Here is a 21,112-nt window from a genome sequence, read left to right as displayed (position 1 = left end):
CCCATCACCATGACCCTGTTGTAACCCCGTCCTGTGTGTAATGTGTACAGTGAACCCAGGGCCCATCACCATGACCCTGTTGTAACCCTGTCCTGTGTGTAATGTGTGCAGTGAACCCAGGGCCCATCACCATGACCCTGTTGTAACCCCGTCCTGTGTGTAATGTGTGCAGTGAACCCAGGGCCCATCACCATGACCCTGTTGTAACCATGTCCTGTGTGTAATGTGTGCAGTGAACCCAGGACCCATCACAATGACCCTGTTGTAACCCCGTCATGTGTGTAATGTGTGCAGTGAACCCAGGGCCCATCACCATGACCCTCTTGTAACCCCGTCATGTGTGTAATGTGTGCAGTGAACACAGGGCCCATCACCATGACCCTGTTGTAACCCCATCCTGTGTGTAATGTGTGCAGTGAACCCAGGGCCCATCACTATGACCCTGTTGTAACCCCGTCTTGTGTGTAATGTGTGCAGTGAACCCAGGGCCCATCACTATGACCCTGTTGTAACCCCGTCCTGTGTGTAATGTGTGCAGTGAACCCAGGGCCCATCACTATGACCCTGTTGTAACCCTGTCCTGTGTGTAATGTGTGCAGTGAACCCAGGACCCATCACAAAAAACCGTTGAACACGTCAGGAACTGGATGCAAGGTGGGGCAGACACTTACAATGACCTGTGGCCAGTTTGTTGGAGCAGAAGACAATTCCTCGCAGGTAAAATCGACAGTTGTGACCTACAGACACATGTATTGACAGACAGATATATATAGAGAGAGATGTATAGGCAGACAGATATAAATACCGACAGATGTATAGAGAGACAGATGTATAGAGAGACAGATGTATAGAAAGACAGATGTATAGGTAGACAGATGTATAGGTAGACAGATATAAATACCGACAGATGTATAGGTAGACAGATATAAATACCGACAGATGTATAGGTAGACAGATGTATAGAGAGACAGATGTATAGAGAGACAGATGTATAGAGAGACAGATGTATAGGTAGACAGATATAAATACCGACAGATGTATAGGTAGACAGATGTATAGGTAGACAGATGTATAGAGAGACAGATGTATAGAGAGACAGATGTATAGAGAGACAGATGTATAGAGAGACAGATGTATAGAGAGACAGATGTATAGAGAGACAGATGTATAGAGAGACAGATGTATAGAGAGACAGATGTATAGAGAGACAGATGTATAGAGAGACAGATGTATAGAGAGACAGATGTATAGAGAGACAGATGTATAGAGAGACAGATGCTTAGAGAGACCGATGTATAGAGAGACAGATATAAATACCGACAGATGTATAGGTAGACAGATGTATAGAGAGACAGATGCGTAGAGAGACAGATGCATAGGTAGACAGATGTATAGAGAGACAGATTCTTAGAGAGACAGATTCTTAGAGAGACAGATGTATAGGTAGACAGATGTATAGAGAGACAGATGTATAGAGAGACAGATGTATAGAGAGACAGATGTATAGAGAGGCAGATGTATAGGTAGACAGATGTATAGATAGACAGATGTATAGGTAGATAGATGTATAGGTAGACAGATGTATAGAGAGACAGATGTATAGAGAGGCAGATGTATAGGTAGACAGATGTATAGATAGACAGATGTATAGGTAGATAGATGTATAGGTAGACAGATGTATAGAGAGACAGATGTATAGAGAGACAGATGTATAGAGAGACAGATGTATAGAGAGACAGATGTATAGAGAGACAGATGTATAGAGAGACAGATGTATAGAGAGACAGATGTATAGGTAGACAGATGTATAGGTAGACAGATGTATAGAGAGACAGATGTATAGAGAGACAGATGTATAGAGAGACAGATGTATAGGTAGACAGATGTATAGAGAGACAGATGTATAGGTAGACAGATGTATAGAGAGACAGATGTATAGAGAGACAGATGTATAGAGAGACAGATGTATAGAGAGACAGATGTATAGAGAGACAGATGTATAGAGAGACAGATGTATAGGTAGACAGATGTATAGGTAGACAGATGTATAGAGAGACAGATGTATAGAGAGACAGATGTATAGAGAGACAGGTGTATAGATAGACAGATGTATAGAGAGACAGATGTATAGAGACAGATGTATAGAGAGACAGATGTATAGAGAGACAGATGTATAGAGAGACAGATGTATAGAGAGACAGATGTATAGAGAGACAGATGTATAGAGAGACAGATGTATAGAGAGACAGATGTATAGAGAGACAGATGTATAGAGAGACAGATGTATAGAGAGACAGATGTATAGGTAGACAGATGGTTAGGTAGACAGATGTATAGATAGACAGATGTATAGAGAGACAGATGTATAAGTAGACAGATGTATAGAGAGACAGATGTATAGGTAGACAGATGTATAGAGAGACAGATGTATAGAGAGACAGATGTATAGAGAGACAGATGTATAGAGAGACATATGTATAGAGAGACAGATGTATAGAGAGACAGATGCTTAGAGAGAGAGATGCTTAGAGAGACAGATGCTTAGAGAGACAGATGTATAGAGAGACAGATGCTTAGAGAGACAGATCTATAGAGACAGATGTATAGAGAGACATGTATAGAGAGACAGATGTATAGAGAGACAGATGTATAGAGAGACAGATGTATAGAGAGACAGATCTATAGAGACAGATGTATAGAGAGACAGATGTATAGAGAGACAGATGTATAGGTAGACAGATGTATAGAGAGACAGATGTATAGAGAGACAGATGCTTAGAGAGACAGATGTATAGAGACAGATGTATAGAGAGACAGATGTATAGAGAGACAGATGTATAGAGAGACAGATGTATAGAGAGACAGATGTATAGGCAGGCAGATGTATAGAGAGACAGATGCTTAGAGAGACAGATGTATAGAGAGACAGATGCTTAGAGAGACAGATGTATAGGTAGACAGATGTATAGAGAGACTGATGTATAGAGAGACTGATGTATAGAGAGACAGATGTATAGGTAGACAGATGTATATGTAGACAGATGTATAGAGAGACAGATGTATAGAGAGACAGATGTATAGAGAGACAGATGTATAGGTAGACAGATGTATAGGTAGACAGATGTATAGAGAGACAGATTCTTAGAGAGACAGATGTATAGAGAGACAGATGTATAGAGAGACAGATGTATAGAGAGACAGATGTATAGAGAGACAGATGTATAGAGAGACAGATGTATAGAGAGACAGATGTATAGAGAGACAGATGTATAGAGAGACAGATGTATAGAGAGACAGATGTATAGAGAGACAGATGTATAGAGAGACAGATGCTTAGAGAGACAGATGTATAGAAAGACAGATGTATAGAGAGACAGATGTATAGAGAGACAGATGTATAGAGAGACAGATGTATAGAGAGACAGATGTATAGAGAGACAGATGAATAGAGAGACATATGTATAGAGATACAGATGCATAGAGAGACAGATGTATGGAGAGACAGATGTATAGAGAGACAGATGTATAGAGAGACAGATGCTTAGAGAGACAGATATATGGGTCATTCTCAGAGTCGTGGTCCAAAAGCGTGACATTCTCACATAGTCATTGACAAATAAAGTTCAAAGAAAATCGTTGAAAACTTCATGTGCAATATAATAGGGTGTGATAAAACTATAAGTGGACAAAAACCTCAAAGACACGAGTTGGTTTCCCTTATTTGGAGCGGCAAAGTACGTAACCGTCCAAAACCATGTTCGGTCGAGGCATTGACAATTATGTTGACAGACACGGAAGTTAAACTGCAAGTCTCGCGCTCAATAATAACCAACCATTTCGACTGTTGTGAGAATTTCTGGTTCCAGGCTCATGACAGTATGAAATTGTGTTCAAGTAGTTTAAAAAAAAAGTTCATTATTTAATTAAATGCAAAACCGTCTTGTTCGGTCGAGGCCAAAATGTGTGACACCAAGACCTCCTCTGAGATTCGTGTTGCAATCACCGGCAAACAAAACGATATATTTTGTAACAAAAGCTGTGTTTGTGTAGCAGTAATGTGTACAAATAAAGTGTCCCTGCAAGGTAGATCCAACACATTGTTATTGTGTGCCCACGAGTGGTTATCTGGGCCAGATAATTTGTGACACGATGCCTCGACCGAACAGCATTTTGGGCCCTGTCAAATTACTGTGTAGACGACGATTTTTTTTAAACGCATATTGTGGTCATAAACATGCACATAATCTCTTTACACCTGTACACTTTGTTTGCACTCTTCACTCTTAGTTTACTGGAGATAAACGTCTGTTTTTCGTCAAGAGAGGAATGTCACAAAATGGCGGCTTTCAATCAGCCGATTTTGAGCAAACTAATATGTCAAACAAATTTGCAATGAAAAAGTCAAATTTGCGTTGAAAACATATAATTGTATTCCTTGAGACACAATACAGATACAGCATGTAGTTGATTTGATGGAAAATGATGGCTGTAAACCTTTCACGAATTAGGTCACCCCCCTCTGGGACAGTAATCTGAGAATGACCCATATAGGCACACAGATGTATAGGCAGACAGATGTATAGAGAGACAGATGTATAGGCAGACATAATTATATATAGAGAGACATATGTATAGAGAGACACATATATATAGGCAGGCAGATGTATAGAGAGACAGACACACGTATAAGCTGACAGTTATAGGGGTATTGTAATGGTTTGTTGAGTAATTAGGATTACAACCCAAAGACAAGTTCGACGGCGTCAATCTCATCGAGTGTGACAGGAGCAATTTTAGAATAAGCAATTTACGAAGTTTCTGCTAGTCTATCTTCTGTGTTGTAAAACACACTAAGGGTTGTCTCTCGTTCACAGCACAACTGGGTCTGGGACACACTAAGGGTTGTCTCTCGTTCACAGCACAACTGGGTCTGGGACACACTAAGGGTTGTCTCTCGTTCACAGCACAACTGGGTCTGGGACACACTAAACGTTGTCTCTCTTTCACAGCACAACTGGGTCTGGGACACACTAAAGGTTGTCTCTCGTTCACAGCACAACTGGGTCTGGGACACACTAAAGGTTGTCTCTCGTTCACAGCACAACTGGGTCTGGGAATTCAAGGACAAGAACGATACAGACTGGCAGTCCTACGCCGTCATAGGAAACCCCACAGCGGACATCACGGAAAGTCAACCGCCATCAACAGAACCGCCATCAACACACCCGACGTGCTACAAACATCATTCCAGTTCACTGTCACGACGGGTGACCCCTGAGGACTCTGAACGACAGTACCGGTGTTATGTGAACGGCAAAGTGACTGGCCAAGGCGTAGACAAGGCAAAGATTCACTCTGTGCAGGTCTCAGGTAGGCTGACACGTTTATCATAACCCTGTAGTCAGGGCAAGTAAATGCATAGCGTCATGAACTAGCAGTCAAGGCCAGTACCATTAGAACGTCATGAACTAGCAGTCAAGGCCAGTACAGTACATGTATTGCGTCATTAACTAGCAGTCAAGGCGAGTTCATGTAACGCGTCGTTAACTAGCAGCCAAGGCCAGTACAATTAGAACGTCATGAACTAGCAGTCAAGGCAAGCTAGTACATGTAAAGTGTCATTAACTAGCAGTCAAGACGAGTACGTGTATAGCGTCATCAACTAGCAGTCAATGCAGTGAATGTACAGCGTCATTAACTAGCAGTCTAGGCCAGTACATGAACAGCGTCATTAACTAGCAGTCAAGGCGAGTACATGTACAGCGTCATTAACTATCAGTCAAGGAGAGTACATGAACAGCGTCACTAACTAGCAGTCAAGGCGAGTACATGTGCAGCGTCATTAACTAGCAGTCTAGGCGAGTACATGTATAGCGTCACTGATTAACTAGCAAGTTCAAGTTTTATAAGTCCATAACCCATGGGGGCATTTTGAACAATAAATACAATCAATACAATCATGATATATGACAATATAGTAAATAAAAAAATAAAGAAATGCAAACAAGTCGCGTAAGGCGAAAATACAACATTTAGTCAAGTAGCTGTCGAACTCACAGAATGAAACTGAACGCAATGCCATTTTTCAGCAAGACCGTATACTCGTAGCATCGTCAATCCACCGCTCATGGCAAAGGCAGTGAAATTGACAAGAAGAGCGGGGTAGTAGTTGCGCTAAGAAGGATAGCACGCTTTTCTGTACCTCTCTTTGTTTTAACTTTCTGAGCGTGTTTTTAATCCAAACATATCATATCTATATGTTTTTGGAATCAGGAACCGACAAGGAATAAGATGAAAGTGTTTTTAAATTGATTTCGACAATTCAATTTTGATAATAATTTTTATATATTTAATTTTCAGAGCTTGTTTTTTGTCCAAATATAACATATTTATATGTTTTTGGAATCAGAAAATGATGGAGAATAAGATGAACGTAAATTTGGATCGTTTTATAAATTGTTATTTTTTTTTACAATTTTCCGATTTTTAATGACCAAAGTCATTAATTAATTTTTAAGCCACCAAGCTGAAATGCAATACCGAAGTCCGGGCTTTGTCGAAGATTACTTGACCAAAATTTCAACCAATTTGGTTGAAAAATGAGAGCGTGACAGTGCCGCCTCAACTTTCACGAAAAGCCGGATATGACGTCATCAAAGACATTTATCAAAAAAATGAAAAAAACGTTCGGGGATATCAATCCCAGGAACTCTCATGTCAAATTTCATAAAGATCGGTCCAGTAGTTTGGTCTGAATCGCTCTACACACACACACAGACAGACAGACAGACAGACAGACAGACACACACACACACATACACCACGACCCTCGTCTCGATTCCCCCCTCTACGTTAAAATATTTAGTCAAAACTTGACTAAATATAAAAATTAAAAAAATTATGAAAAACGTTACAAATTCTATTAATAAAGTCCAAAATATTCTTTAGCAATTTCTTTTTCTTAGTAGCAAACAACTTTTTAAATTTAAGTGCATTAGGTTTTTTCCAATAGTAAGGTGGTAACAACTCAGCTCTTACTTCTTTGAAAACATCACAGACAAATAAATAATGGAATTCATCACCTATGTCTAGTGATACACATTTGGTGCAAGTTCTTTCTGACCTCGGGATGTTAAGATATCGTTCTTTCTGTACAGGCAAATTGTTGTTTAATGTTCTGAACTTCATCATTGAAACACATTGCTGATATGGCAGGTGTTTGAAATGCACAAATATCTTTAAACATTCGATAATTCCAAAACATATTTTTTGTTCCAATTTCTGTAAACCATTTATGGATATACTGGTCATACAAGCTTCTTTTTACTTTCTTTTTAAACCATGCGCTTGAGTATTGAACATTTTCTTGAAAAGTCCAAAGGCCAGAGAGACCAATTTCATTTAAGTTGTTTTCAATAAAACATAAGTAATTAGATTCAATCATCTTGTTGATATATAATTTATAAGTAAAAGTATATCAGTTTATACCAATAGCAAAGCATTCTACATTTCATATTAACATCTAGTGGATATCTTCCAAGTTCACCAAATATCATAGCATTTGGAGTAGATTTTTTTTAGTTTGAAAACAATTTTATAAAAACGCAATTGAAGTTTAGTAGAATGTTCACAGGAACCAAAACCCCATACTTCACATCCGTACAGTAAAATTGGAGCAATCATTTTATCGAACAGGTCAACTTGTATGTCCACAGGCAGTGACAATTGTCTACAAGTACGCAAAAGATCAAACATTGCCCTTGAGGCACGATCATGTAGATTCTTCTGTGCGACTGAAAATTTATTATTATAATCAATCTTAAGGCCCAAGTACATTACACCAAACACTATTGATTAAATTGCCATTATACGTAAACAAAGGTTTATTTCTAATTGTACCTCCGGAAAAACTATAACGTTCGTTTTGTTTACATTAATATTTAGACGCCATTTTAAACAGTATTCGTGCATTTTGTTTAAATATTCTTGCAGGGTTTTTTCAGACTCTCAGCAGATCACAGTATCATCCGCATACAGTAATAAAAACATTTGAAACAAAGCATTTACATCAGTATCATCCATTCCAACCACAATAGCCTCTCTTGACATAGCAGTCAAGGCAAGTACATAATAATAATAATAAGAAGAAGAACATTTATATAGCGCTAAATCAAAAACTTTCGTTAAAAAGGCTTGCTCTAAGCGCTTGACATCTAAACTAAAACGTCATTCACACTCTTTACAATGATGTACAAGAACTTCATGTCACACTCTTTCATTCAGTATAGCATCATTCACACAGTTGTTATTCTGTACAAGACAATAAGTTAGTCTAACATTTAGAATGTTCATAAGATGAAAACAAGAGAAAACCAGACTGATTAAAACAACTGCTTAGTGCTAACAAAGCATGAATCTTAATGATAACGTAATACATGTTTAACTGTTAAGACCATAAAAAACCTATATGCTAAAATAACTTCGAACTTTTAAGAACTTCTTATAAGATACACAGCACATCTAGATAAACACCAGAATGATAAAACAAAAGGCAACTCGTTAAAACTATTAAATGCATCAATGTCTAAAACACGAAAGACTCAAATATAAGATACACAATTCTCTAGAATTGTTTATTAAAACTGAAACCGACCTGCTCAAAGTAAACCATACCCACCCCCTCCCTACCCACCCCCAACCCTCCTCCTACACTAAATACTAATTGTTTCTACTCTTAACTTCCCAACTACACGTTATCCATAAACTATGCACAGGAACATGTGTGTCAGCATTATGTGGCACCGACATGACTTGTGCATATCTAGCTTACAGCTAAGGGTTAAAGTTAAAGGACTACTGCAGTGAAAAATATATTTATAATAATTTAAAACAAAAGACAAAAATAACAAGCTGAATAGAGATGGAACCGTTACAGAACAGGATGGCAAAATGTTGCGACTTTAGGAGTTGTGTTTCTGGAAGAGGTGAGTTTTGAGTGCTCGCTTGAATGACTGTACTGACTGAGAGTGGCGAATGTGAGAGGGGAGAGAGTTCCATTGAGTAGATGCGCAAAATGCAAAAGTGCGTTGTCCATATGCTTTTGATTTTGTGTGTGGGATGACTAGGGTGCGGCTGACAGAAGAGGAGCGGAGTTGTCTAGCAGGAGTGTATACAGTGAGAAGTTCAGAGAAATAAGCAGGAGACGAGGCAGAGAAGAAGTGAAAGCAGAGAGTGGACAGTTTGTATTCAATGCGGGCTTGGATGGGTAACCAGTGGAGTGTGCGGCGAAGTGGTGTGACATGATCATATTTTCGTGCTTTGAGGATCAGGCGTGCTGCAGAATTTTGAACTTTCTGTAGTTTGTGCAGGAGGTAGAGTGGACAGCCAGAGAGAAGAGAGTTACAGTAGTCAAGTTTAGAAAGAACAAGAGAGCAGACTAGAGTGTTTGTAGTTTGAACGGACAGAGTATGGCGGATGGTTGCGATCTTGCGGAGTTCAAAGTATGCGGACCTACAGATGTTGGAGATGTGCTTGTTGAGTGTCATGTCTGAGGAGATGGTGAAGCCGAGGTTTCTAGCTGAAGAAGAGAAAGAGATGTTGGTATTGCCTACTTGGACAGACGAAGGTTGAGAATTTGGGAACTTAGTGGTACTTTTTCATGCACAGAAGTGCCTCTGTCTTATCATCATTTAGTTTTAACTTATTTTCTACCATCCATGACTTAACATCTAAGATACAGGTCTGAATGGTCTGGATGGCGGCATGTGTCTCAGCGGGGGAACTAGGCTTATACAACTGGGTATCATCAGCAAAAGACTGGTTTGAAACGGAATGATTTTGAATGAGGGCAGACAAGGGTTTGGTATACATAATGAAGAGGACGGGGCCAAGTACAGAGCCTTGAGGGACACCGAAAACAAGGGGGGCTGGGGCTGATCTCTGGCAATCGACAAGCACAGCCTGAGTTCTATCCGTAAGGTAGGACTCAAACCATGCCAGCGCTGGACCAGAGATGCCATACAGGGTCTGGAGCCTGCTCAGCAGCGTGACATGATCTATTGTGTCAAACGCTGCCGAGAGGTCCAGTAGGGTGAGCACAGACACATCACCACCATCCAGAGCAGACAGAATGTCGTTGGTCACCTTGAGCAGGGCAGTCTCAGTACAGTGAGAAGGACGGTATGCTGACTGAGAATGCGAGATCAGATCATGAGTGTTCAAATACACTAACAGCTGCTTTAAAACTACTTTCTCAATGATCTTTGACAAAAATGAAAGGTTAGAAACAGGGCGGTAGTTCTTTAAGACATTTACATCGAGATTGGATTTCTTAAGGAGCGGTTTCACAAGTGCAGTTTTGTACATGTACATCGTCGTTAACTAGCAGTAAAGGCAAGTACATGTAGAGCGTCACTAACTAGCAGTCAAGGCCAATACATTTAGAGCATAATTAAATAGCAGTCAAGGCGAGTATGTGTAGAGCGTCACTAACTAGCAGTCAAGGCGAGTACATGTATAGTGTTATTAACTTGCAGTCAAGGCGAGTACATGTAGAGCGTCACTAACTAGCAGTCAAGGCGAGTATGTGTAGAGCGTCACTAACTAGCAGTCAAGGCGAGTACATGTATAGTGTTATTAACTTGCAGTCAAGGCGAGTACATGTAGAGCCTAATTAAATAGCAGTCAAGACCTGTACATTTAGAGCGTCACTAAATAGCAGTCAAGGCGAGTACATGCACAGCGTCATTAACTAGCAGTCAACGTGAGTACATTTAGAGCCTAATTAAATAGCAGTCAAGGCGAGTACATGAACAGCGTCATTAGAGACATCCAGATTTGCCTTCGTCAAAAGTTCGTGAGTTCCGATCTTCGTGAGTTTGTTGAAGTGGTGACGTCACATCCCGTCACGGTCACCACTTTCTAATTTCGGTCCAGATCTACGCGAAGTTCTTCGTGCGTTCGTCTGTTTTTCGAAACAGTGATGACGAGTAGTGTTATATATGACGTGTCTTTTTTTATCGGAATATTCCAGACATCTGAATATGCTGGGTAAACAAGCAACACTGAAATTGTTTTCGATTTTTAGATACCATCCTGTAAAATCTCCAAACTCTAAAACAAATAGGCCTAGTGAAAACAAGTGTCTTGTGCAAGAGAGATCAAGGGAGATAATTGGCAGGATATGTCGCCCGTCGACTCAAGTTCTGAGTTTTGTGTGGGTATCCGTGTTCATGCACTACGCCTCCAAAATGAACAGTTTACAGATGCACAGTCCACAGAAGCGTCGTAAAGATATTAAACTTTAACACTGCGCACATAAAACATATTTTTAACATTATGAAAAGGACTAAAAGTACTCACGAAGATTGCTGATTGAGGTTCGTCAAACATGCCTTTTTCACCACGCAGATCCCGATCTTCGGCAAGCAGTGGTGAGCGCCAAAAACCAAGCGCATGCGCATTGAGGTACAAAGTTAAAAATAGAGGAAATCCCCACCACCGACGAATGTTCGTCTGACGAAGGTTGAATCTGGATGTCCCTAGTAACTAGCAGTCAACGTGAGTACATTTAGAGCGTCATCAACTAGCAGTCAAGGCACGTACATGAACAGCGTCATTAACTAGCAGTCAAGGCCAGTATATGTACATCGTCGTTAACCAGCCCGCCAATTTACTTAATGTAGCGCCAAAAAGTAGACATGAAACCATGTAGGTATAACTTTGCCTTTACGTCTGCTATAGAGTCACATCTTAGAAGGTGAACATAAAGCAATTATGCCGACAGATTACCATTTGTAGTTTGTTTCTGTTTTGTTTTTATCAATATTATAAGCCTTTACATGATTTGTCATCAATTTATCGTTTTTAAAGTCTTTCGTTTGGCAAAATTCTAAAAGTAAGGATTTTAATTGAAATATTCAACAGGCAACACAGGCAAGGCGACTGATTCACAAGCCAGCGCTACGAACTGGCTGGCAGTCGGTCTTGGTGTGGCGGGAGCTGTTGCCTGTCTCGGTGTCGGTCTCGGCGTCGCGCTCCACAGCAAAAGGAAAGAGAGCGGTCAACAGAGCATGACACCAGCCAGCTCATCCGCCCCTCCTCCTCCTCCTCCCGCTGGCGGGAACATGAAGACCGCCATTGACATTTAGTTTCAACTCACATGCATAATCAACAGATTCATAGCACTGCAGACTTAGCTAATCCAGCTGTAAACGAAAGAATCACCTTGAAGTTTTCTCTGATATTTTGTTAAATTAGAACTTACAAACTTTACAGACTTTCACAGTGCGATGACTCCAAGACAAGATGTACACCTGGCTTACCCTCACAAGATATCAAGGTCAGTATAGGATCGAGCTGACATACAACACACACCTGTAGGATTGATTGATAACGTCCAGACACAGTGAAGGTACATTGGATCCCAGTCGGATAGTTCAGGTCACATTGGATCCCAGTCGGATAGTTCAGGTCACATTGGATCCCAGTCGGATAGTTCAGGTCACAGTGGATCCTAGTCGGATAGTTCAGGTCACAGTGGATCCTAGTCGGATAGTTCAGGTCACATTGGATCCTAGTCGGACAGTTCAGGTCACATTGGATCCTAGTCGGATAGTTCAGGTCACATTGGATCCTAGTTGGATAGTTCAGGTCACATTGGAACTATTCCACTTTGCACGAGAAAAAGGTCACGTGCTGCAAATTTAAAACACAATGAGTCTTTAATCCAATGACAAAAAAAAGAAAGGGTACTGCGTAACATGCAACAAACACGTGCAATCATGTTTTCCTTAAAAATCTCAGATTGCCTGGGGGATAATTTGCTTTTAATCCATGTTTGTACAAAAACACATTCAAAAACAACACAGCAATAAAAACAACGTAATAAGCAAAGAAATCAGTTTTGACCAACAACGAAGCTACAAGAGATCAGAACAGCTCACGGCACCAAAAAGACCTCCGACATGACGAGATGCTGCCTAGTTGGGAATGTCCACAGTTCACGTGTATAAGTTGATACATTCACAGTGCTGTCCGTCCTTCGTCTCGTCCTGTGGGGGACGACCAACACAGCTAAGGCTCTACGAATACCAAGAGAGATGAGAGTGAGAGAAAGGTCACAGCTACGGCTCTACGAACACCAAGAGATATGAGAGTGAGAGAACGGTCACAGCTAAGGCTCTACGAACACCAAGAGATATGAGAGTGAGAGAAAGGTCACAGCTAAGGCTCTACGAATACCAAGAGATATGAGATTGAGAGAAAGGACACAGCTAAGGCTCTACGAACACCAAGTGATATGAGAGTGAGATAGGTCACAGCTAAGGCTCTACGAATACCAAGAGATATGAGATTGAGAGAAAGGACACAGCTAAGGCTCTACGAACACCAAGAGAGATGCGAGAGAAAGGTCACAGCTAAGGCTCTACGCATACCCAGAGATATGAGAGTGAGAGAAAGGTCACAGCTAAGGCTCTACGAATGCCAAGAGATGTGAGAGACAGGTCACAGCTAAGGCCCTACGCATACCAAGAGAGATGAGAGTGAGAGAAAGGTCACAGCTAAGGCTCTACGAACACCAAGAGAGATGAGAGTGAGAGAAAGGTCACAGCTAAGGCTCTACGAACACCAAGAGAGATGCGAGGGAAAGGTCACAGCTAAGGCTCTACGCATACCAAGAGAGATGAGAGTGAGAGAACGGTCACAGCTAAGGCTCTACGAACACCAAGAGAGATGAGAGTGAGACAGGTCACAGCTAAGGCTCTACGAACACCAAGAGATATGAGAGTGAGAGAAAGGTCACAGCTAAGGCTCTACGAATACCAAGAGAGATGAGAGTGAGAGAAAGGTCACAGCTAATGCTCTACGAACACCAGTAGATATGAGAGTGAGAGAACGGTCACAGCTAAGGCTCTACGAACACCAAGAGAGATGAGAGTGAGACAGGTCACAGCTAAGGCTCTACAAACACCAACAGATATATATATATATATGAGAGTGAGAGAAAGGTCACAGCTAATGCTCTACGAACACCAGTAGATATGAGAGTGAGAGAAAGGTCACAGCTAAAGCTCAAAGAACACCAAGAGAGATGAAAGTGAGAGAAAGGTCACAGCTTAGACTCTACCCTAACAGCACCAGGTAATGATTGATTGCACCCTGACAGCACCAGGTCATGATTGATTGCACCCTGACAGCACCTGGTCATGATTGATTGCACCCTGACAGCCCCAGGTAATGTGTTATTGCACCCTGGCAGCACCAGGTAATAATTGATTGCACCCTGACAGCACCAGGTCATGACTGATTGCACCCTGACAGCACCAGGTAATGATTGATTGCACCCTGGCAACACCAGGTAATGATTGATTGCACCCTGACAGCACCAGGTAAAGATTGATTGCACCCTGACAGCACCAGGTAATGACTGATTGCACCCTGGCAACACCAGGTAATGATTGATTGCACCCCTACAGCACCAGGTAATGATTGATTGCACTCTGGCAGCACCAGGTAATGATTGATTGCACCCTGACAGCACCAGGTAATGATTGATTGCACCCTGACAGCACCAGGTAATGATTGATTGCACCCTGGCAACACCAGGTAATGATTGATTGCACCCTGACAGCACCAGTTCATGATTGATTGCACCCTGACAGCACCAGGTAATGATTGATTGCACCCTGGCAGCACCAGGTAATGATTGATTGCACCCTGACAGCCCCAGGTAATGATTGATTGCACTCTGGCAGCACCTGGTAATGATTGATTGCACCCTGACAGCACCAGGTAATGATTGATTGCACCCTGACAGCCCCCGGTCAGGATTGATTGCACCATTGCAGCACCTGGGAATTATTGATTGCACCCTGACAGCACCAGTTCATGATTGATTGCACCCTGACAACACCAGGTCATGATTGATTGCACCCTGACAACACCAGGTCATGATTGATTGCACCCTGACCACACCAGTTAATGATTGATTGCACCCTGACAGCACAAGGTCATGATTGATTGCACACTGACAGCACCCGGTAATGATTAATTGCACCCTGACAGCACCTGGTCATGATTGATTGCACCCTGACAGCCCCAGGTAATGTGTTATTGCACCCTGGCAGCACCAGGTAATAATTGATTGCACCCTGACAGCACCAGGTCATGACTGATTGCACCCTGACAGCACCAGGTAATGATTGATTGCACCCTGACAGCACCAGGTAATGATTAATTGCACCCTGACAGCACCACCAGGTAATGATTGATTGTGCACCCTGACAGCACCAGGTAATGATTCATTGCACCCTGACAACACCAGGTAATGATTGATTGCACCCTGACAGCACCAGGTAATGATTGATTGCACCCTGACAGCACCAGGTAATGATTGATTGCACCCTGACAGCACCAGGTAATGATTAATTGCACCCTGACAGCACCAGGTAATGATTGATTGCACCCTGACAGCACCAGGTAATGATTGATTGCACCCTGACAGCACCAGGTAATGATTAATTGCACCCTGACAGCATCAGGTAATGATTGATTGCACTCTGGCAGCACCAAGTAATAATTGATTGCACCGTGTACAACACATTAGTCATGACAAGGAGAATTGGTCGACTGTTTGAAATGAAATATTGCAGAATGTGTTTCTTCTTGCAGAAAATCCCAACACTGACGATGGACTGATCATGAGAGATATGGGTGTGGCTTCACTGTACTCACTATCCCAATAATATTGAGCTGTACATATTCTACTCGTCAAACGAAACTAGGCTAAATCTTTGACGTGGGGGTATGTTTGTCAAAACCACTGATTCCGTAATGGAAGCGATTCATACCCCTACCAACTGAATGTTGTCCAGTTTAAGTCAGTGTGATTTTATTGCCGAATCTCGTGTGCCAAAGTAAGCTGCTATTTAGAGTTTTAGGAGTATATGCAGTTTCTGTCTCGGTGTATTTACACTACCTGATGAAAATCAAGCTGTTGCTTGCACTGGTTTGCGATATAATATAAATGTGTACAATGTAGTATAATTAATGTCTTGTTCTTTTGGCAAGTAGTACGTATAATAAAACATGGAGGTTGATGCACTTTTTGTAGAACTGTTTTCAGTGTGCAGATCAGAGTCAGTAAGACATAAGTATCTTGAGATTTTGAGGATGTATTAAGAATTATGAATGTTTTTTTCGTTTTTTAGATTTATACATTTAATGGAGTGTTTAAATCTGTTTAAAAAAAGGTATTTGAAGTAATGTCGAACCCCAGACACAGCCTGCCGTTGAACAACGTCCAACAAGTGTTAAGCCTCAAAGGAAAGTCGATTAAGGACGAAAATAAGATTTGAGTTTTGCAGTTTTAAAAACACTGTTTCAGCGTGCAGTGTATAATCCGAACACTGTAATTATATATATACCCGTTGGCGCCGTTTTCTTTTACACATGGGGACATCTAATAAAACTGTCAGAACAAGTCTCTAGCTGTATTGGTTTCCCTGTGTGTAATGCTTATTTCACAAATATCTATCTTTCTGGTGTTTCTGTCTGTTTGACATTAAAGCTCCTCTGTCTCTGTTCGTCCTGTCTGTCTGCCTGCCTGTCTGTCTGTCTGTCTGCCTGTCTGTCTGTCTGTCTGTCTGCCTGCCTGTCTGCCTGCCTGTCTGCCTGTCTGTCTGTCTGTCTGTCTGTCTGTCTGTCTGCCTGTCTGTCTGTCTGTCTGACTGTCTGTCTGTCTGTCTGTCTGTCTGCCTGTCTGTCTGTCTGTCTGTCTGTCTGTCTGCCTGTCTGTCTGCCTGTCTGTCTGCCTGTCTGTCTGCCTGTCTGTCTGCCTGTCTGTCTGCCTGTCTGTCTGTCTGCCTGTCTGTCTGCCTGTCTGTCTGTCTGTCTGTCTGCCTAACTGCCTGCCTGTCTGTCTGTCTGTCTGTCTGCCTAACTGCCTGCCTGTCTGTCTGTCTGCCTAACTGCCTGTCTGTCTGCCTGTCTGTCTGTCTGTCTGCCTAACTGTCTGTCTGCCTAACTGCCTGCCTGCCTGCCTGTCTGTCTGCCTAACTGCCTGCCTGTCTGTCTGCCTAACTGCCTGTCTGTCTGCCTGTCTGTCTGTCTGCCTAACTGCCTGTCTGTCTGCCTGTCTGTCTGTCTGCCTAACTGCCTGTCTGTCTGCCTGTCTGTCTGTCTGCCTAACTGCCTGCCTGTCTGTCTGCCTGTCTGTCTGTCTGCCTAACTGCCTGCCTGTCTGTCTGCCTGTCTGTCTGTCTGCCTGTCTGTCTGCCTGCCTGTCTGTCTGCCTAACTGCCTGCCTGTCTGTCTGCCTAACTGCCTGCCTGTCTGTCTGCCTATCTGTCTGTCTGCCTAACTGCCTGCCTGTCTGTCTGCCTGTCTGTCTGTCTGCCTAACTGCCTGCCTGTCTGTCTGCCTATCTGTCTGTCTGCCTAACTGCCTGCCTGTATGTCTGCCTAACTGCCTGCCTGTCTGTCTGCCTAACTGCCTGTCTGTCTGTCTGCCTAACTGCCTGCCTGCCTGTCTGCCTAACTGCCTGCCTGTCTGTCTGCCTAACTGCCTGCCTGTCTGTCTGCCTAACTGCCTGCCTGTCTGTCTGCCTAACTGCCTGCCTGTCTGTCTGCCCAACTGCCTCCAGTCTCGATTTTGATATCACTGTCTCAACAGACCATAGCAGAAGATATCATCACACAGTCCGTCAATATTGGGTACTGTCTGCCTTTACCGCCACAGCAGAATAACAACATAACTGTAGTTAAAAAAACAAAGGATTACTGTACTCACCGATACAAAGACGACACTAAAATTTTCGCTTCTGGAAGCTTCATCAGGAAAAACAAGAACACAAAAGACAACAAAAAGCAGACGCAACACGGAACGAACAAGGTTTGAAAGAAAATAGAGGGGAAACACGCAAAAAGGGGAAGAAACTCTAGGAACGGAAATGAGTGAAAGGGAAGAGAAGTGGTTGGATGATGTCAAGGGCACGGGCATACAGACTAAAAGTAATACACATTCATAAAAGGGGGGGGGGGGGGGGGGACTTGATTTTAGTCCAACTCAGAGGAACTGACAAGAAGTGTTAACAAAATGGAATGATTTTCCCTGAACTATATAACCGCACATTATTTAATCGCCTGCGCAGGTAGACTGGTGGAGTGAATAGGATTCGATCAAACTTTCGCACAAAAAAACTCCTCTTTTCTTTGAATAACTGAAGAAAGGAGGAATAAAGAGGTTACAAACCTCGTCTCAGTGATTATTATAAATAATGGTCTCAGTTCGCGGTCATGGAAAAGCTCGCTGAAACTCGCATTTTTCATGATCCGCTAACTTCGACCATTATTTTTAATAATCACTGAGCATGTAACCTCTACTTCTCGAATCACTGTAAAATGCCCCATATACTTCAACATAACATGATACAACTTAGTGTGCAAGTCAGACTAATCAAAATATGCTTTAGATTTATCTGTTTCGAATTGGTGAGAGCATTATTTGAAGCACACCAGGAAACTAAAGAAGCTTATCAAAAACAGATTGAAAATAAGTGAAATTATCAACTTCCACGAAAAGAAAACTTGTGATATTTTTTTTTAAATCTCGAAGGCTAGTTATAGGTTATTTTCAGCAAGCTTCTGAATGTATGAATGAAAATATAATTTAGCTTTAATTTTCTTCGATATGTTGAAGGTGGTCCATATCAGGGGACTCGCACATACTTTGAGATGTTGCTATTATATTTTGTTTGCAGTAGAAACTCGGGGTCAACACTGCTAAAATGTAACAAATACGATCTTAGCTGTCATATGTTGCAATATGTTATAAAAGCTCTGGCTGTGGACAGAAACGAGTCTGTTTTAGGCGGCAAATTTAGAGTGGACCCTGCCAAAAGTGAAAAAAGAGAAAAAGCCTAACTGTTTTGAGGTTTGTGTTTCTGCAACTGTTTTGACATGTGAAAGTTATCCAGAGAGGGTGAATACAGCCAATGAAATTGTTTTGAGCACTATAGCGCCGTTAGTTTGTCAGAACAGGAGGTGGTCCTTATTAGGAGCCGGTCCATATTAGAAGCCCTTCCCCTACTAACCACCGATGGGCACTGACGTTATTTCTCAAACATGAATTGCCCTGAATGAGAAAAGAAAGATTAGGGTATGAAATAGATTTCTAAGTCAAAAGACAACTTTTCATCACGAATAAGACTCTATGCGTTACTTTATTTGGTGCTTAACGTCGTTTTCAACCACGAAGGTTATATCGCGACGGGGAAAGGGGGGAGATGGGATAGAGCCACTTGTCAATTGTTTCTTGTTCACAAAAGCACTAATCAAAAATTTGCTCCAGGGGCTTGCAACGTAGTACAATATATTACCTTACTGGGAGAATGCAAGTTTCCAGTACAAAGGACTTAGCATTTCTTACATACTGCTTGACTAAAATCTTTACAAAACTTGATTATATTCTATACAAGAAACACTTAACAAGGGTAAAAGGAGAAACATAATCCGTTAGTCGCCTCTTACGACATGCTGGGAGCATCGGGTAAATTCTTCCCCCTAACCCGCGGGGTTTAGTCCAAAGTTCAATCAGCAGTACTTTGGATCACAGGCACTCGTCACGAGGTGGGCGGGGCCTATGTCTTGGCTGTCACTTGTGATGGACGGGGGGTCTTTTTTATGGTTTATACAAGGTATGATACTGAGTCTCTCGACATCGTCGGCAAACTTTGCATTCCTGCCATACACAGCTTAGCAAAGCAAAACAACGGCTATGATAAAATCAAGCAGACATTAAACTATCGGACATTGACAGATTTATACCAAATAGACGTTGCTACTGCTGTCATTTTGCAAAACGGCACGGATTTTGACAAACAAAAACCCACGTTGCTCTAGACGGAACGGAAGTTACTAATGAATTATTTCCCGCGTCTTCAGCAGAACTTGGTCACAACCATCGCTCATATGTTTCGAGACGTTCAACAACAGGCTTTGAATTAGTTCATCGCGGCAGTAAACACACAATTCTTTCATCTCTGCTCGTGGTTGTGAAACAAATCTACAACCCCTGACAAAACAGACTTTCCAGTTTTCGAAAACCATACGAAGACTTGATGCACTGGTCACATTGGCCGAATCAGCTATATATTTTCTCTGGTGAATCCATGGTTCCCAACTCGATCACAAGGATAAGACAATCTAAAGTTTTGTCATCATTTTCACGAGTTTTCATTCACAAACACCTGGGAAATAAATCTCATGTTCCCAATGCAATAAATCGAGGTGGTGAATGGGTTTGAGCTTTCAGGTGAAACGTGGATTGTCAAAGTAAAAGCCAATCAGGCTGATTGTTTGATGTGTGGAACCATCGCGGCTTTGGATTTGTGTTTCCGAGGACAACGATTGTAAGCATTCACTCTCAAAGACCCAATCAATGTTGATAATTACCGCGGCGACTCATGGTCAATTTGCAACTTATCTCTGTAATCGCAAAAATCCACAACGAAAAGTCATAAACACTTAAAAAGAAAAGAAATATGCTCAACACTTACTGAACTCACACGTATGATCGCAGCTCTGTACATTTTCAGACTGGAAGAAAAGCGTCAACAAGCTACGTTTGACGTCACATACAAGGTTGACGTGTTATCTCGAGCTACTGTGACGATGCTTTGTGGCCCGGAGTTGGATTCTAAAAATTCGTCTCCCTGTGGGTTATTGTGCATATTGTTTCACAACCAAAATGATGACAAAAACGATGTTTGGTGGGTTGTCGTCAGACCAGCATTTTGTTGTTGGTCCTCGGGGAGCATATCACCTTTTGTCTCAAATTTATCAACCGCGGCCTTCGGCCTTGGTCGATAAAGATGAAACAAAAGACGATATGGTCCCCTTGGACCAACAAAAAAGCTGGTCTGTCAACAAGCCATCAAACATCTTATAATGTTTGCATCCCATTATCTGAAAGTTGCAAGAAGAATCAAGGAATAGGAAAGTTGGCGGTGAACAGACTGACGACCGCCGCTGACAACTTTTTAATTATGCCTGGTCACGGGGTCACATGCGCAAGAAGCATGCGCAACCTGTCTGTCGTCTGCTGCAATCTC

The 21,112-nt window shown here is 42.0% G+C and overlaps 2 protein-coding genes and 1 long non-coding RNA gene across 3 annotated transcripts in view; 2 read left to right on the top strand and 1 right to left on the bottom strand.

The window, feature by feature from the left end:
• The window catches only part of LOC138974160 (uncharacterized), a 318,701-nt gene that overhangs the window by 108,440 nt on the left and 189,149 nt on the right, over positions 1 to 21,112 (bottom strand). The window lies entirely within an intron of this gene.
• Positions 625 to 12,441, top strand: LOC138972439 (uncharacterized). The gene is made up of 3 exons (XM_070345091.1): positions 625 to 717; positions 5,100 to 5,370; positions 11,926 to 12,441. The coding sequence occupies exons 1-3, from the start codon at positions 673 to 675 to the stop codon at positions 12,147 to 12,149; spliced, it is 540 nt and encodes a 179-aa protein (XP_070201192.1). The 5' UTR covers positions 625 to 672; the 3' UTR covers positions 12,150 to 12,441.
• LOC138972438 (uncharacterized) lies at positions 15,045 to 16,485 on the top strand. The gene is made up of 2 exons (XR_011457611.1): positions 15,045 to 15,103; positions 15,673 to 16,485. It is a non-coding gene; the product is annotated as an uncharacterized lncRNA (long non-coding RNA).

The sequence above is a fragment of the Littorina saxatilis genome, linkage group LG8, assembly GCF_037325665.1.
Source record: "Littorina saxatilis isolate snail1 linkage group LG8, US_GU_Lsax_2.0, whole genome shotgun sequence".
NCBI classification, from domain to species: Eukaryota; Metazoa; Mollusca; class Gastropoda; order Littorinimorpha; family Littorinidae; genus Littorina; species Littorina saxatilis.
Note: the sequence above shows the minus strand (reverse complement) of the source record. Positions and strands in the feature narration are given on the sequence as shown.

What these genes read in the sequence shown, in the direction of transcription:
- LOC138972439 (XM_070345091.1), top strand. Translation starts at nt 673, where the DNA reads ATGACCTGTGGCCAGTTTGTTGGAGCAGAAGACAATTCCTCGCAG. An exon ending in CAGAAGACAATTCCTCGCAG is followed by an intron (nt 718 to 5,099) that starts GTAAAATCGACA and finishes TCTCGTTCACAG; the next exon opens with CACAACTGGGTCTGGGAATT. An exon ending in TCACTCTGTGCAGGTCTCAG is followed by an intron (nt 5,371 to 11,925) that starts GTAGGCTGACAC and finishes AATATTCAACAG; the next exon opens with GCAACACAGGCAAGGCGACT.